Genomic DNA, 15,530 nt, shown 5'->3' with positions numbered 1-15,530 from the left:
CAATCCCTATCATCTCCAATGGAGAATAAATTATGCTCATCAATCAAGTCTTGTTAGAAGTGCTCTTTTCAGCTAACATATTAACTATAGGAAATGAAACCAATTTTGGCAGAAGTTCCTGGAACTCTAATTTCATAAGTGTCAGAGTAACCCACCTTCTCATACATGTATGACCAATCACACAGTCTCGATTTTGTGTATACTGCTTTCTTTCTTCTCTACAAAACTAAATCATTTAAAAAGTACAGGTAAACTTTGTTTTTAGTGTGTTATTGAGCCCAGTATGACACCTTTTTGAAATCTGAAAGAAAAGCGGCAAGACATTTGGGGGACTTGGACAAGATGGTACTCACGTGACGTGGTTGGATGCTTCTTCTCGACAGTCAGGTTGGGATTTCAACCTACATGTGAGGGGCTCACAGCAGAGATTGGTACATTCCTACAAAGAACAAACAGAACAGTCCCCGAGTTTACTATATCATAAAAGAAAATTTCACTTTTTAAAGTATCATGTTTTATTATTTGAGAATTTAATAGAATATATTATCACCATATTTAGCCCTGCAGTATCCCCAGGGGTTCGTTTCTCCCAGATCCACCCTGTTCCTTTCCATTCCTTCTCAACTTTGTGTCCTTTTTATTTTTTCTTTTGACTGTCCTAGAATTTCCTATGTAGAATAGGTTGGTCTTGAACTCACGGATTTGCCTGCCTTTGTCTCTTAAGTGTTGCCACCAGGCCCGGCTTTCTTTTGCTTTTAATAACCCGTATACTCCTAAGTGAGGGGCCATCTACTGCAGTGCAGTCTAATGTGATGGGGGTAATCAATTGCTTTCTGATTGGACACATGAAGAAACTCATGCCTAGTACTGGAAACCTGGTCAAGAATCCATGGCTGAGGAGTTTATAAGAGCCAAGGCTAAAGCTACTATTGTTTATCCTGCTAGAGGGACAAAAATCAAACTTCCCTCTAAATTCTTATTTTTAGTGCAACTCTCAGACCTGATCAGAGAAGTTTCTCTTTTTAAAGATATCCACTCTATTGCACCAATTCCAGTGGCCTTAACCAGGGAAAGTCAATGACAGGAGGAAATGCTGTGCTCGGGGAACACTGCCGTTAAAGACCAAGAGGCGAAAAATCACAAAGAATTTCCTCAAATAAATTTTGTCTGGAAGGTACTGCACTTAAATCTACTGAAAATTTCAAGGATGAACCTTTCTGAACTATTCGAATAATGTTAAAATAGAGGAAAAGTTTCAATTAAAATTAAAATTTGTTTTTTTTACCATGCCTGGATAATAATGTTTTTGAAATGTGTAATGATTACCTACATAGAATAAATTGGGGTCAACTCTTAGAAATATTCAACAAGTGACTAAGATGATAGTAAAATGACATCAAAGATAATATCAATAAATCATTACCAGTATCAAAAAGAAAAGCTTAGACAACACAAAAGAAAATATGAAGGTACTTCCAAATAAGTAATCAAATCCTGACACAACTACATTAAGAATCTCATACACAATTCAAACTTCCGCACAAATGTCCTGATTCTCGGAAATCTAAGATGCTTTCTACATTGTCACAGAGCTGTCAAAAAATAATGGCTAAACCACAAATTCACATGGATTCACCAATTATTAGCCCTAAAATTAGGAATTTCCAAGTGTCTACAAGGAATGTGGCATGCTGTGGGCAATTACTCCTTCTTTACATTTGGCTTTGTGTGATCATGCCATAAACGATGTTAGTGGATTTTATCAGTGGGTGGGAGGGTGTGTGTGCATGCATGCTTTTCATGGGGTAGTTAACTAAAAGCAAAAGCAAAGCACCAATTTCATCTCCTGAACAAATTTCTAAAGGAACACTGCTAAAAGAAAAGGAGTCTGGAGAGATAGCTCAGCAGGTAAGAGCACTTGCTGCACAGTCTTGAGGACGAGGTTCCAGATCTCAGCACCCATGTTTGCCAGATCAAAACTACCTATATCTCTGGTTCCAAGGGGTCTGACGCTCTCTCTTGGGTCTCCATGTTATATGTATGCACATAAACACTCTCTCTCTCTCTCTCTCTCTCTCTCTCTCTCTCTCTCTCTTTCTCTCTCTCTCTCTCTCTCTCTCTCTCACACACACACAAATAAAACATAAAATAATTTAAAGAAGAAAATGGAAAATTAACGTATATAACTTTTACCCAGTTGTCCTGCTTTGAAATCTTGATAATCACAACTTTAAACATCATGAATATTCATACCTCAGGAGATCCACAGTCGCAGTCTTCCCCTGTTTCCAGAACTCGGTTCCCACATGTCGATTTTATGAAGTTTTTAGGATTAGGTGCCTGCAGCAGACACCTTGCACCTCTAGAGGAAAGGAACCCTTTAAAAAGTGAGCGACTGGCAGTACTGAAATCCTTGGGGAATTTTGAACTGTAACAGAAAAAAAAATAGATCAGCGTTACGCACAGTACAGAATGTTATGGGTGATAAATAAATAGAAAAATCTACTATATCTCACTGTGGGACCAAGTTCAGTGGAAACACCAAATGCAGTCACTGTCTAGAACATCTCTATGCTGCCAATGGTGGGTAGTGAATTATGTGTAATATTCTAATTGAATGTTTTCTCTTAGTACTCGAAGTTCTAGCTAGAGCAATGAGACTACAAAAGAAGATCAAAGGGATACAAATTGAAAAGGAAGAAGTCAAGCTTTTCCTATTTGCAGGTGATATAATAGTATGCATTAAGTCACCGCAAAATTTCTACCAGGGAACTCCTACAGCAGATAAACGCCTTCAGTAATGTGGCAGATTACAAAATCAACTTTAAAAAGATCAGTAGCCTTCCTATATACAAATGATAAATGACCTGAGAAAGAAATCAGAGAAACATCACCATTTACAATAGCCACAAATAACATAAAATATCTTGGGGTAACATTAACCAAAGAACTGAAAGACCTGTACAACAAGAACTTTAAGTCTTTGAAAAAAGAAATTGTTGAAAATATCAGAAAATGGAAAGATATCCCATACATTTGGATAGGTAGGATTAACACAGTAAAAGTGGAAATCCTACCAAAAGCAATCTACAGATTCAGTACAATCTCCATCAAAATCCCAGCACAATTCTTTACAGACCTTGAAAGGACAATATTCAACTCCATATGGAGAAAAACTAAGAATAGCCAAAACAGTCCTCTACAATAAAAGAACTTCTGAAAGCATTGGCATCCCTGACAAAAAACTCTGTTATACAGATACAACAATAAAAACTGCTTGATATTGGCACAAAAACAAACAGGTGGACAAATGGAATTGAATTGAAAACCCTGGTATTAATCCACACACCTCTGAACACCTGAATTTTGACAAAGAAACTAAAACTATACAATGGAAAAAAGAAAGTGTCTTCAACAAATCATACCAGTATAACTGGACGCCAATATGTAGAAGAATGCAAACAGACCCATATCTATCTCTGTGCACAAAACTTAAGTCCAGATGGATCAAAGACCTCAACATAAATTGAGCCACACTGAACCTTATTGAAGAGAAAGTGGGAAGTAGCTTTGAATGCATGGGCACAGGAGACCACTTCCTAAATACAACTCCAGTAGTGCAGACACTGAGAGCAACAATTAATAAATGGGACCTCCTGAAACTGAGAAGTTTCTTTAAGGCAAAGGACACAGTCACTAAGACAAAACAGCAGTCTTCAAAATGGGAAAAGATCTTCAGTGATCTCACATTGGACAGAGGACTGATCTCCAAAATATGTAAAGAACTCAAGAAACTAGACATCAAATTACCAAATAATCCAATCAAAAAAATTGGCAGATCTAAACAGAGAATTCTCAACAGAAGGATTGCAAATGGCTGAAAGTCACTTAAGGAATCGCTGAACATCCTTAGCTATCAGGGAAATACAAATCAAAATGACTCTGAGATACCATCTTATACCAGTCAAAGTGACTAAGATAAAAAAGACCAAAAAGAACTTATGCTGTAGAGGATGTGGAGTAAGGGGAACACTCCTCTATTGCTGGTGGAATCATACTTGTACAGCCACTTTGGAAATCAGTGTGGCGGTTTCTCCGAAAACTGGGAATCAATCTACCTCAAGACACAGCAATAACACTTTTGGGCATATACCCAAAGGATGCACACTCATACCACAAGGACATTTGCTCAGCTGTGTTCATAGAAACATTATTTGCAATAGCCAGAACCTGGAAACAACCTAGGTGCCCCTCATCCAAAGAATGGATAAAGAAAATGTGGTACATTTATACAATTAAGTACTACTCAGCAGTAAAAAACAGTGACATCTTCAAATTTCTTGAAGTCTTAGTAAAGTAACTGGCAATATGAGATAATAAATGAATGTGTTAAAATAGATGCTCAGTTGGTGATGGAGATGAAGATATGTTTATCTTGACTGTCTTAGACTAAAATTAACATCTTAATCAGGATAGTGTTTTTAGGAAATAAGATACCAATTCAAATGAAAAGAACCTTAAGTTAAAATGATGTCATTGCCATACTAATAAATTCTATGATGGTATATTTAGAAATCTTAATGAAGGAGCCTTGAATTTGGTAAAATGCATGAATGAAGAAGCTGCAGGTTAAAAGAACAGAACAGCCAGCCTTTGTGAAAAGGTGTTCCTACCACATACGCACAGTACATTTATTTGGAAATTGAAACTTTTTTCTCTTTACTTTTGGACAATATCATCTTACCTCAGGTACTGACTCATCACACAGCTGCCAGAGGGACACTTGGTACTATAGACAACGTCCTTCATACCAAGGGCGTGGCCCAACTCATGTGACATCACTGCTGCGAGAGTCACGCTATTCTTTCGGTTAGCCTGGACAAATAGAAACACCTGTTACGTCTTGTTTTGTTCAGTAATTTCTCAGTCTGTATCTCTGTGTAATGTCTAATATGAGTATTTGGGAAAGGAAGAATAGTGTATCCTTAAGCTCATTTTCCAATTATGGCTTTTAGCTTAGTATATCTGAAATGGCTCCTAAGAAGACTCAGTGCTCTAGCTCAGTCAGTGAATACTGAACTATATTATACCCTGAATTCTCAGTAAATGAGAGTTAGATTAATTGCATTCTTTATGCAAAGTACTATTAGGTGCTATGGTATGGCCACATCTATAAAACTGAGGTTGTAATTCTTATGCCATTTGTAGCAATGGTCACATGAAGTCCTTATGTGAGATTTTTCCTTGTCTGACCTCTGACCAGCTATAGCAAAGAATTCATTTAGGGCTCCCTGAGGCCACCCTAACTCCCCTTTTGGTCTCAACATTGTGAGCCTCATTCTTTGATACAAACTGAAGTATGAGGCCTTTGGCAAAGCTAACATTTCATCATCCAAGGACTCTACAGTGCAATGGTCAAAACTGGTTTCATGTCTAACTCAATTAATCAATTCAACTGATGGCCATGGTGATTCCTCTGGTACAGGGCATGACAGTCATCTTCACAGCGATGGAATCACAGGGTGTCTTAGTAGAAGTATACAAACCTCAATAACGGACACTGATGATGTAGAGCACAAGGAATTTGAAGCTGCCATTCCTACACGCCCTTGGAGGAAGCCAGATCCACTGTGTAAAAGTAGAGAGGTTCTATCACAATCTGACTCTGGAAACCAGAAGCTTTGGGTAATGATATTCTAAACATCCCTAGCCGTCTGTATGTTAATGAGGGTCCAACACAGATTCGACCATACCTCAGGCCCACAATTACAGGTAAATATTTTGTATCCAAGAATGTGCTTTATTGATCTGATAATGACCTTCACATAATTCGTGGGCCTATTGCTAATGGTAGTAAGTAGTGATCAAGCCACTTACAACTTATTCAAGAGATGACTGAGCAGAAATTCTTGTCAAGCAGCTTTGGAGATAACCACCCACTCTGCCTTTGTATCCCTGCCCTGGCAAGAAGAAATTCACCTGAGAAGCTGGGCATGGTTATGGAACTTCTTTTTTCCCACAACAGAGTAATGCCATCTCATGAAGCTTCGGAATGTGGTACCAATCCCGGGTACCACCTTTATCTTATCACTGTCAGACCAGATTTCCATATCCACCAAAGACACTTGAGTATCAATGGTTCTGAAAATCTGTAGAAAGAACATTTTTTTTTTTATGAAAACATTCAGGCTTAGTTTTAGCACCCTTAGGGACCACAGGTGATGATAAAGGGATGCAATAAATATCATAAATTTCCATCATGAAAACAGAAATTCTAGAAGATGCCTTTGTTATTGTGTATGATTTTTACCTTGATGAGCTCTCACCCTTAGGTGACTCTTAGCCCCAATCCAGTGTCCGTCACAGGGGAAGCCCCATGCACAGGTGTAGAAACACACATACATGACAAATGCCTTACCACATTGAGCAAGTTCAGCACCTCAAACACAAAGCTTCTTATCTGAGTCACATTCCCATTATGCATCTTATACTGAAAAATACAAAATGAAAATAGAACATTAAAGTGAGAAGGCTGGTGGTAACAGGATTAAATAGAAATTTTACATGTTTTAACATAGTTACCATCTCATCAATTCATGGCTACCTTATATTAGATTCTATTTCAACAAATTCTACTTCAAATATAGAGGTTTTGATAAAAGTTAGGCATTCATGATAATGTCTTTCATCTTTCTCTTTGTTTGGCTTGGTTTGACATGAAGCAGATTTTCACTACACAGTCAAGATTTCACTAAACTTATAATCTTCCTGCTTCAGCATTCTAAATTTGGACTATAGGATTAGAACTGGGTTTTCTTATTTATTTTTAATTTGACTACATCAAATTAATAGTTTAAATATCTTGCATTCACTAAATATTAATTCAGGCTTGATTATGAGACAACATAAAGTGTAGCTTCATTATATTTATATTTTTGTAAATTGTGTATAGCTTTGGGTTCATATTTGCATAATACCTATTAAATTGACATCTACATTTTACAGTAAACTATTAAAACAATCTAATACTTTAGTAAAATATTTTTCTTTAATGTTTTTATGGTTCATTGCTTATAGGCACATGTTGGTTAGTTTTTGTCGGCTTTCCTCTTATAGGAATCACCTAAGAAGAAGAATATCAATTGAAGAATAACCTTTGTCTGACTGTGGGCATCTCTCTGTAGAGCATTTTCTTGATTGCTTATTGATGTGGGAAGCCCCAGCTCACCGTGGGCTGTGCTAACCCCAAGTAGGTGGACCTGGGCTGTATATGAAAGGTAACTGAGCAGGCCAGGACAGCATACCAGTAACTGTTCCTGCATGGTCTCTGCTTCAGGTCTTGTCTTGAGTTTCTGCCTTGGTTTCCCTTGACAATGGACTGTTAAGTTGTAAGGCACATAAGCCTTCCCCTCCCCAAGGTGCTTTTGGTCATGGTGTTTACCACAGCAACAGAAAACAAGCTGGAACACAGGTCTATAGTACTAAGTCTATTACCTGTAGATAACTATTTGGTGACTGATTGATAATAAGTGGCATGGGATGTATGAAAACTGTTGTCAACAAAGCAGCCAAAAAGTCTAGGTCAACAGAAAATAAACAAGTCTAATGGCTTCTTTTAATCTGACTCGTCAGTTGGGAGAACTAGGAAAGGGGCACCCATCCGTTGTACTCACAAAGGCGTTATCCAGCACCAAGAAGAGGTTAAGGTATTTCTGCACTTGAAGGGGGTCTTCCTGTTTCACAGATAACAAAAGAACCTCATTAATACTCATCTCTACTCACACTGATTCAGGTAATTACATTTTCTTCCACAAAATAAATTTAAAAAGACGTAAACGGAGACTTTACATATACCAGTTGTTTCTGAATAAACCTGTGCACTTTATGTCCTTGCTTAGACAGCCAAAATATGTAGGCTTTAAAGCTATACTCACATTTGGGCTTTTTAATGACCTGGAGATTCGAATTTGGCTTTGTTTTCTGCCAGCACGCTCGTCAGCATGCTTGTATTTAGCGGTGCCTGGTTCCCCCTGGATGTATGGAAGGACAGCATGTTCCCCCTCGTCTGTGCCTTGCAGAGGCTTTATCTGATATCTTTGATCATGATGTGTGAAGTACCCTCTGTGGGATATAAGATTGTGTTTTAGGTAATGAAGTGACTGTACCAGGATAGCTTGTTCATCAGCTTAGCCACACAATCCAATGGGTTAGGGATTAGTATGAACAATCCAAACAGTATGAAGACACAGGGCCTACAAAGGTCTGAACCTGATTGGATCTTAGAGCTTAAAGGAGAAGAGACCATACGTCCCCATCTCTATCTTAGAAGCCATCTCTTTTGATAACCACTTGCAAACGAAAATTTAGCTTTCTCCATGGGAGTCTCACTGGGGAAACAAACTATAGAAAAGGAACTCATCTATTACTGGAGGTTCTTACTTTGTAATGCCATGTTAGGGATATATATATATATTCATTATAATTTGATTCATTTTTCTCTCTTTTTATCTTACATGTACTTTGCCTATATATATATATATATATATATATATATATATATATATATGTAGTTTTCAGCTTAGTGGTTTTTTTTTTTTTTTTTTTTTTTTTTTTTTTTTTTTTTTGCAGGATTCCTGAGTGTGAGAATGAATGGCTACCCAATGGTCTGGGTATTCAGATGAATGTATCTGTTTCTTGTGTCTCTTCTTGGACTTCTTTCCTTCTCTTTTGTTGTTGTTTCGTTTTGCTTTTTAAAATCCTGTCCCTATGTATTAGTTTTTGTTTTATTATAGTGTAGTATAGTATAATTATTCTTTAGAATCCTGTTTATTTTCTAATGAGAGACAGAAAGGAGGGAGAACTGGATGGATGGAGATGGTGGAAGAATCGGGAGGAGTTAAGTGAGGCAAAGCCACAATCAGGACACAGTATGTGAGAAAAAAAGGCTATTTTCAATTAAAATGGAAAAAAAAGGGAAAAAAGAAAGGAAGTCTATGTCATTTTCCAGAGTAGCCTCAAGAATTACTAAAATGAAGCAATTCCAGGGTATTTGGAGTTAACACCTTGATTCTATTAAATATTCTCCTATTGTTTGCTTTTTTATTTATCCACTATTCCTTGGCAGTTTCTATGGATAGAGTGGAGAAAGCAGTAAATGACTATTTAGACACCCAGAACCCTAGAGAGAACACCAAGAGGTTCATTCAGAACAGCTGCGTAACAAATCGGGACCAAGAATAACTTAAAGACTCTTTTCCTATGAAGATAATCAGCTTAGAAACAGGAAGTTGCTCCATATGTTGACATATTCTAAAGCCAATGTAAAGGCCAATAAAACTATGTCTTTGGAGGGAAGCATTTTTATAATATAGAAAACGTGATGTCATGTTCAGTATGAACCATGCTAGGAATCAATTACATAATTTATTTCACATTTTAATCACATGAGACATTAAAAACTACACATATGGCATGTTAGTGAAGAAAATATGACACAATAGGTTCCAGGAGTGACGTAGAGGCACTTGGTAGTGGACACAGATGTCACTGAGGTCCAGTGTTCAGCATTTACAGAGCTGGGGCTGACTCCTGGAACAATAGGCAGTGAAGTGACTGTACCAGGATAGCTTGTTCATCAGCTTAGCCACACAATCCAGTGGGTTGGGGATTAGTATGAACAATCCAAACAGTATGAAGACAAGAGAAGACACAGGGAAGTCTCAAGGCTATGTGACAGAGTCACATAGTATTTAATATGTTCTATGGCAGTTCTCACCTCAACCCATCACATGTACTGATACTGGCAAGAGAGTCCCTTGCATTCAGGATGTGGCCTTCGTAGTAGCAGGGTTTCTAGAATAGAAAATATATTGTACAGTATAAATGTAGACATTTCACATACACGTGCACAATAAGCAAATAAGAAAACAAATATTTTTGAATGACTTTTGTTAAGTATGTAGGGATGTCTAGTTGAGTGTGTAGGTACATTAGCATTGTGTGTACAAGTGTTAGTATGTTCACTCCTCTCTTTGAAAAGCTGTCTCCCTGGCCATGGATAATCCCTTCTCTTTCAAGTCACTTGCTGCATTTAAAGGCTATCCTCGGAACTATGTATTTTACAAGATCAATGGCAAATCCCAGGGTGGATTCAAAGCCTACCACATCCTGAGAGTGTCTGGTCCCTTCTTCTCCTTTGGGTGAGTGAGATGTTTCAGTGTCCTCTGGCCCCAGAAGACGCCTGTGGAGAGTAGAAAGGTACACAATGCACTCCTGATTCCAGCAAATACTGATTTCTCTGCTTTCTCTTCTGTACTATGGGAATAACTGTGTATACAGTGGCAATGAGTTGACTTTTGACCATTGATCTTTTCCCAACATTGGGACTTCCCTACTAAAATAAATCAAAGCATGTAGTCACATTTATTAGCACCAAAGGGGGAAATTCACTCTATTACTTTTCCCTTGCAGATTCCTCTTCCACCATGAGTGGTTAGAGGGCTGATGGGATTCTTTGGAGCAAGGACACGGTCTTTGGAGGGGGCTGAATCACAGGTGTAGATAAGAGACCAACTAAGGAGGCTTACTGACTGTTAGAAAACTTGTGGTGCCCCTTCCTTCTTCCCCTAGAATTTATTGCTAGGTTGTGTTCCCTGATTCAGGCTTAGGGATAATTCCTGCATATGTGTGGGTTGGGAAGGGGTCCTCTGTACGTGTGTATTTGTGTGCAATTGCATATGGTGTAGCGCACACATGGAGATCAGAAGACAAACCCATCTGTGAGTCCTTGCCTCCCACCTCTTTTGATACAGGACAGTCTGATGCTTGTCTCTTGTCTCATTGTGTAAGATAGGCCAGCTTCTGGAGGTCCTACTGTTTCTGCATCTTATTGGGCATCGAACCCCTGTGGACATTTATGGGAGACTTCCTGGGTGCCTTATTTTACGTGGGAAGACCAAGCCTGAAGTGAACCTCAAGACACCATTCCTGGATATGGGGGCTTGGAGGGCCTAAGAGCAGGCAAAGTTAGCTGAGCGGGAAACATGTTTGCATTCCTCCTGCAATGAGGAACTGCAGCCTAGAATTGTAAGCCAAAGCAACCCCTCTCTCCCCCAGTGTGATTTTGCCAGGATATTTTTATCTCAGCCATAGAAATGAAGTTACAGCCAAGGAGAAGTTTCCCAATATTCTGAGAATAACCAGTGGCTGGGTTTTCAGGAAGTAATTGTCCTTACTTGGTTCTCTTTAGGTGAAAGATAATTTCTTCTCCATTTAGTATGATTTGATACTGAACTTCAGGTGCATATCTTTCCTGAAAATATTTAATAATACAGTTATAACCAGATAATTCTCGGTCAATATAAAAATTATAAATATTACAACATGTCAATTATGTACACTATACATTGCAATAGCAAATATACAAAAATTTAAAGTATTTTTCCTACATTTTACCTCTTTCTTATATCTAAAAATGTAATCTGCACATAAATGGACTTCCTAAAATATAATCACCTGACAGCTACACACATAAATCCATCTCTAATTTGTTACACAGAGACTTGCCATTAGCAAGTCAATGTATATTATCCTGTCCTGTGTACCATAATAAATTACCAACAGGACACGAAATCATCATCTCTTTCAATGTATTTCCACTGAAATATATTTTTAAATGGTTTTAAAAATCCACTACGAATTAAATAAAAAATATTATAAAGAGGGAATATCGGCAACGTGGTAGAACACATTCTACATTGTAGAAAAGTATAGTCACTGGGGAATTGGTGGGTAAAGAGAAGGCAGAACTCTGAAAACTGAAAGTCTCCTTCTAGACCAGAGTTGAGGGCATGTCTAAGAAGTTTTGCCTTTATCGTCAAGCAGGCAGTTGGTGGTGCACACGCTTTTAATCCCAGCACTCAGGAGGCAGAGGAAGGTGGATCTCTGTGAGTTTGAGACCAGCCTGGTCTACAAGAGCTAGTTCCAGGACAGGCTCCAAAACCACAGAGAAACCCTGTCTCGAAAAACCAATAAATAAATAAATAAATAAATAAATAAATAAATAATAGCCAAACCCTGAAAAGCCACATGATGTCTCTCCTCTGCAGTGTTAAGGTGAGACTACTGTGCAGGCCACAGCGCCTGCAGCAGCCCCTCCCCTCTCTCAGACACTGGCTACCCCTCCATCCTTCTCAGAGCACTGTCTGTGAAGCTCTAGCTAACAGACTTCCAGGAGCCCAGATTCCCCAACTAAGGAAGTAAGCTTACAGCCTGCCACACTTTAAAGAAAGAGCTTCTACTGGCCGAGCATCCTGTTCCCCAGCCTCCTTGCTCTCTGGGAATCAAAGAATTTGGCTGTAGACTCCTGTTGCAGAAATCCAGACTTCCTCTGAAATCTATAAAAAGGGAACCCCTAAACTTCCCTTTTGAGCCTGATTGCATTTCAGAGACCTGTCTGCCATGCTGTCTGTCTTTGGTGCTGGTTCATAGACTCTCCTAGCACACCTAACCATGCTCCTGTCTCCCTATTTGTTTGCCTGTGGGTTTCATGATGTTTCTAATAAACTTCAAACCCCAATAATCCTTCTGTGTCCCCTTGAGCACAGCAACCTAGAATCTTCAACAGCAGAGCTCATAGAAGGACTGCACGACGAAGCTGCTGCAAGGTGACTATGACGTCACACTACTCCCCAAAGCCCTTCATTTCTGTCTTCAGATGATGGTGAAACACGACTTACCTCTTTGCCATATCTCTCTGTCTGGTTGTTCTCAGTTCCACTTCTGGGTGAAATGTTTAGTTTTTTAGGATGAACTATTTCATGGAGCTTTAACTCGGGGCTTGACTTTGTATCTATCACTAGAGAAAGCCAGAAAACACTGATAAGAAAGGCTGACAGGGTTTTGGTTTGTTTGGGTGATTGCTTTGTCCTATGGATGTGAATTAACCATTCAAAACAGATTGCTCCCTTGCTTCAACTTTAATGTCAAAGGATTGTTTCCTGTCTCCCTAACTTCTAGCACACCACAGAAAACTGTGCACCTCTTTGTACATAAGTAGCTCATAAGAACATTGATTGGTAAGCCTGGACTCTGCCTGTCGTAACTGAGTGCATTCCTTTGCAGCCCTTTCCAATTGCAATTTCTCTGACTACTCTCTCTGAATACGAAGATACCCACATGCAAGTAATACTTTACTTAGGAGAGGCCCTATTCCCAGTGATTTCATGCCTCTGTGGACAATAAACCAAGCTCATCTTTCTTTACAGTTTTACCCTCAAAACTGTAGGTTTCACAGGCTATAAAGCTCTTATCGACCCTTTCTCGGAGAAAATTTAAAGGAACAGAGAGCACGTGGGGAAATTTTTTTTTTATAGTAAAAGGATCTTGTTCATGTAACTTTAAGTTGTGCAAGGTAGACAATTTCTCTTGTTTGCACATGGTAAGGAAAGAAAGAATTCAGCGTCAGAAGATGTGACTTGTTGTCCTAGGTAAAAGGCTTAATGACAGTCACTTTGCCTTCCTATCCTTTGTCGTCTTCATAGATTAGTATAAAAGCTGTACACAAAAACTGTGTGAAAATCTAAAGCATTGTTGTACGAAAATACAGAAACACCTTTTCTGCTCTTTTGAATTCTGCTTTTTGGAATTCTGCAATTTTTTACAGAGGTCAGTCACACCATTGAGTGCTTGTGTTTCCACAGCTTTCATACAGATTCTTACTTAGGACAGCGATCAGAGTTCATTAGAGGTGTGACACTTAATTATTATTATGCAAATTGCAGCCATACCTGCAACCACAAAGTTCACAAGGTCTGGCTAAATGGACTTAAAAAGATTTCATTAATATGACTGTTTCTATGACACAAGTATTGCCAATGTTGTTCTACTTTACAATCTCTTTGGGAACCTCACTAGGGCTTAACAATGTAAGAAGGCACACAAGCCAGCCTTGCACCAAACAAGTAAGGAGTGTTTTAAGCTTAGGTAAACCCCTAGCTGTAGTCTGCTGTTTCAACAAGAGATTTACTATGTACGTGTTTATGAATGGAAATATGCAGGCGCTCAATGTTTGACTTTTTAACACTATTGCAAAGCCATCCCTAGAAAGACAACCAGCGATGGCATCGGTGTACTTAGAATATACATGGTGTAGCAAAAGAGCTTCTAGCTAATGGTTATCAAGTTGTTAATCTCTCAATAATCAGCTTCAAACGGAGAAAGAGTTACAGTTCCATGACTTTTCTTTTGACTATGTTCTACTAATGAGAATCTTTTGCTACTACTGAGAAATATCCTAAAGTACCAACTCACAAATAGCCTTGATTAATGACTCTATTTATACAGTTTCACTTCCTAGTATAAAATGTAAATTGAGCAATAATCAACCTTTGTTTCATCTATTTGGAAAACTGTCACATCATATATAAACATGCTTTTTATTGAATGAAGTATATAAAATTTGAAAACGTATACAGTGGGCTTTAGAATGCATGTTTCACATGTGACCTAAAAAGTACCATCACCCATACATATGTATGTATAAACTATTGTGAATAAATGTAAGTATATAGCATACTTCACTAGAGAAAGACATAAGAAACATACTGTGCAAATGGTACTGATTTTTGCATTATGAGTGAAAAGGTCATTTTTTTACTCATGAGTATAGGTATACTTATCAAATAATCTGATTTTTTTTTTCTACAAGATATCCATACTTACCTTGCGTTTGAATGATGAGCCACAGGACAGAAAGCAGGACCCACGACATGCTGGCTTCTGTGGGTAGCTGGGAGGTCCCGAGCAGCACACAGTTATGCTCTCTCCAGTGGCCAGTTCGATCTCCCTCTAGTTCTCTTTATATGTTGAAAAGGAACATAAAGTCTCGAGAATTTAACTTGTGAGATTAAGGGATGTTTCCTAATTGTGTTGCAGACTGGCCAATGAACTGCAGCATCAAAATCCAGAGAATGTTCCTCCTTTGAGAACAATGTTTACATCTGTTGGGAGGCTCAGTAAGGGTTCACAGCTGGGCAGCTGCCTGCCTTGAGTTCTGCCCTGCTAGCAGTGTGAAGATGAGACTCAGGGGCACTTAATTACATAATTACTTAATTACGTAAGCATTTGCAAATGTATAAAATGTCACTATTGTGCCCATATTTTAAGAAACTAGCAAAAAAAGTCATTTAATTTTTTTCCTTTATTTTATAAATGTGGGTACTTTGTCTCCCTGTATTTTTGTGCACCACAGGCATATGTGGTGCCTACTGAGGCCAAAAGAGGGTAGTCTTGGAACTGGAGTTCCAGATGTTTACGAGTTGCTATGTTGGTGCCAGAATCATTGAACTTAGGTCCTCTGCAAGAGCAGCCAGTGCTGTTAACGACTAAGCCATCTTCCCAGTTCCAAGTGTAGCATCTTAAAAACATAACACCAAGCAAAATCTCACAAACGTTAATGATATAAATCTCTCTGTTTTTAAATGCAAAAGGAGATTCTGGTAATATCACCTACAAAGTTTCTATCAAAGTTC

The 15,530-nt window shown here is 38.4% G+C and overlaps 1 protein-coding gene across 1 annotated transcript; it reads right to left on the bottom strand.

The window, feature by feature from the left end:
• Positions 1–349: 349 nt before the first annotated feature.
• Positions 350–14,857, bottom strand: Adamdec1 (ADAM like decysin 1; the record flags this gene model as incomplete). Its single annotated transcript, XM_057786407.1, has 13 exons — positions 350–439; positions 2,254–2,428; positions 4,745–4,875; positions 5,547–5,628; positions 5,980–6,149; positions 6,419–6,490; positions 7,674–7,733; positions 7,935–8,121; positions 9,776–9,852; positions 10,162–10,240; positions 11,235–11,311; positions 12,738–12,856; positions 14,722–14,857. Coding segments are annotated over 13 exons (1,455 nt in total), but the record flags the coding sequence as incomplete, so codon positions are not given.
• Positions 14,858–15,530: the final 673 nt, after the last annotated feature.

The sequence above is a fragment of the Chionomys nivalis genome, chromosome 12 (assembly GCF_950005125.1).
Source record: "Chionomys nivalis chromosome 12, mChiNiv1.1, whole genome shotgun sequence".
Classification (NCBI taxonomy): domain Eukaryota; kingdom Metazoa; phylum Chordata; class Mammalia; order Rodentia; family Cricetidae; genus Chionomys; species Chionomys nivalis.
The sequence above is the reverse complement of the archived record's forward strand: the minus strand, read 5'-3'. Positions and strand labels throughout refer to the sequence as shown.